We start from the raw sequence: 2,844 nt of genomic DNA, 5'->3' as shown, positions 1-2,844 counted from the left end.
GTGGTATTTGTCATTTTTTATAGCCACTTAATTTTAGCCCTAGACTTTGAGAAATCCTGGCTCCGCCTCTGCTTGTCAGATGTACACTCACTGCAGATATTTTGGAACAGACAGATCACAGATCAAACACAGGTAGTGGATCACGGGTTTCTAAATCTCAAACCACTTAATATTCCGGACACCACTATATTGTCAATGTTTGGACGATCTTAAATTGTGATGATAGAGTTTTATATTGCAGAATTTTACAAATTTAGGCTCCGAATTGGATTTGTGAATTGTGATCATATACAAAATGGCCCCGCAAAAAAAAATACACAATGGGCGTGAACAGCAGCATATTCATAGAACAGCAGTCTGAGGACAAGATTCTGTCCATCGCATTTAGAACAAAAGAATTTGGCTTAGCTATGCACATGCGCATATAAATCCCCAGTCAATCGGTCAAGAAAACGAACCGATCCAAAGCAAAATTCCATGAACGAGAACTCTAACCAGCAATAACGTACTCTATCGAACAATTAGGCTATCTCATTCTGAAAAAAACAATTAACATAAACCTAATGTACCATTCTGAAGATTTGCACAAGTCCTGAATTAGCAAGCAGAGAGATCGAGCTAGCTAACTAGACAAACAGCTCGAGCAAGACTGGCGGCCGGTCGGCGGCGTGCTGGTGCCCAGCCTCTTGACCCGACAGCGCGACCCACCGGTCCATGGCGCTGCTGAGTGCCATCTCCTCGCGGTGCCGCCGCATGTGCCCGCCCAGCGCCTGGCCCGTCTCGAAGCCCAGCCCGCAGATGTGGCAGTCGTGCTGCTTGTCCTCCTGCCGCTTCCGCTGCTTGATGGCCCTGGCGACGCCGACGCCGAGCTCCAGCCCATGGCGGCCGCGCAGGTGGCTAGTCCGGTGCCCGCCGAGCACCTGGAACGTCTCGGAGGCACGCCCGCAAGTCTTGCACACGAACTCCCCCTCCCCGGACGTGGCCACAGCTCTCCCTCGCCGCGCCCTCTTCCTGGGGACCATCGCCGGCGCACCGGTCGAGCTGTCTGACTCCGACGTCGTGGTGGACGTCGCCGAGGAGTCTGTGCTGAGCGACAGCGCCAGCGACACAACTGGCTCTTCCTCCCTCGCGCGCTTCATGCCCACTCCCATGGATTTGCTGCTTGTTTTAACGATCCGCTGTAATCTGTAATTCGATCGATGCTCTGTTGTGCTGTTGGTCTGTGAAAAGTGAGAACTTGGTACAAGTAGGAAGAATGGATGGATGCTCTCATGGGCGGCCGCAGTTATATATAGCTTGTGTGGGCAGGAGACGGTGGAGTACGTGTGAGCCAAGTTGGTGGGAGCCGGCCGACCTCTGGCGCCTGCGGACCAATCGTCGGAAGCCACCGCGATGTTCGCGACGTACCGGATTGGATCGAGCTCGGATATTATTTTGGCATATAGCTCGACTGGATATTTTCCGTCGGACGTAGCGCGGTCGACCGGCGGCGAACGTGTGGTGCGGAGAGGCGTCACCTGTCACGCCACAAGGCGCGTGGCCGGTGCTTGGCCGCGAGGGCGGTGGCCGGAATCGGCGATTAATCCATTAATTTAATCCTGACACCAGAGTTGGACGGCGCCGCCGGCGTGAACGTGCGGACTGGAAGGGTCTGGAACGTTCTAGAGTCTGTGGAAAAATCTTTGATCGCGCCAAATCTTTCAGATTTGAGACGTGTGTGGTGTGTGCTAGCACATACGTACTCCATCGGGTACTAGTAGTAAACTATACGTGATTTACATGCCAGAAAATATATAATATTAGAGGGAAATTTCAGTTTTTTTAATTTACTGTTCACCTGTCAAACCCGGTCAAACGTGGCCAAACCCCGACCAACGTGTTTGTTAAATATTTTTTAAATATTATTTTGGAAGATATTTAAGTCAAACAAATATTTTTCTTAATTATCCATATCTATTAAACCGTAACTCCGATTTTAACATGTTATATATGAAATTTGAATAGAAAAATATGTAAAATTTGAATATTATGTTATTTTTACCTATTAAATATTTTAAAATATTATTTTAAAAGGAAACTTGTAACCTATAGGGCACGTCCGTCTTTCTTTCGTACAACGACGATCTGGATTGCAAATAAACAACCACTAAAATCATAAAGAGCGGAAAGAAAACATCGATAACCACACATGAGCACCTCTGAAAAAACTGGCAGGGGAAAAACAACATTCAAACACACTTTGGTTTGTGTGAACACTGAGGCCACCGAGGGTGAGAAGGAGGATAAGTGGCAACATAAAAATGATGCCTCGCTAAAATAAAGTGCATGAACATACTATGGTTATTGGGTTAAGAGTGTGTGTTATTTTTTTCTCCCGTTGCAACGCAGGGGCTCTTTTGCTAGTAATAATAAAGCAAATTGGGTTTTTTTCGCCCGTCATGGCATTTTTTAAAAAAGTCCCTCTATTTCAAAGAATTCAACCCGCGGTCCTGTTTTAAGTTAAAACGAATCATTTTTTCATATTTCACACAAAAGTCCCTGTGTTTTGTTGAAATCAACCCGCAGTCCGGATTTAAGTCACACCTGAACCGTTATTTTACATTTTTCGACCCCCCTGGTGATTTAGGTAATTCATCCACGGACCATATATAAGTCAAACAAAGTTTTTTAAAATCATCCATATCTTTTAAACCGAAACTCCGATTTGAGCATGTTATATATGAAATTTGATTAGAAAAATATGTAGAATATGAATATGAGATTATTTTCATCTGTTAAGTAATTTTAAATATTATTTTGGAATATATTTAAGTCAAATAAATGATTTTCTAAATTATCCATATC

At 45.1% G+C, this 2,844-nt stretch overlaps 1 protein-coding gene across 1 annotated transcript; it reads right to left on the bottom strand.

The window, feature by feature from the left end:
* Positions 1 to 358: 358 nt before the first annotated feature.
* On the bottom strand, positions 359 to 1,245 carry LOC119306616 (zinc finger protein ZAT5-like). The gene has a single exon (XM_037582791.1). It carries the CDS (start codon positions 1,149 to 1,151, stop codon positions 627 to 629), a length of 525 nt encoding a protein of 174 aa, XP_037438688.1. The 5' UTR covers positions 1,152 to 1,245; the 3' UTR covers positions 359 to 626.
* Between the last annotated feature and the right edge of the window lie 1,599 nt (positions 1,246 to 2,844).

The sequence above is a fragment of the Triticum dicoccoides genome, chromosome 5B (genome assembly GCF_002162155.2).
Source record: "Triticum dicoccoides isolate Atlit2015 ecotype Zavitan chromosome 5B, WEW_v2.0, whole genome shotgun sequence".
Classification (NCBI taxonomy): domain Eukaryota; kingdom Viridiplantae; phylum Streptophyta; class Magnoliopsida; order Poales; family Poaceae; genus Triticum; species Triticum dicoccoides.
Note: the sequence above shows the minus strand (reverse complement) of the source record. Positions and strands in the feature narration are given on the sequence as shown.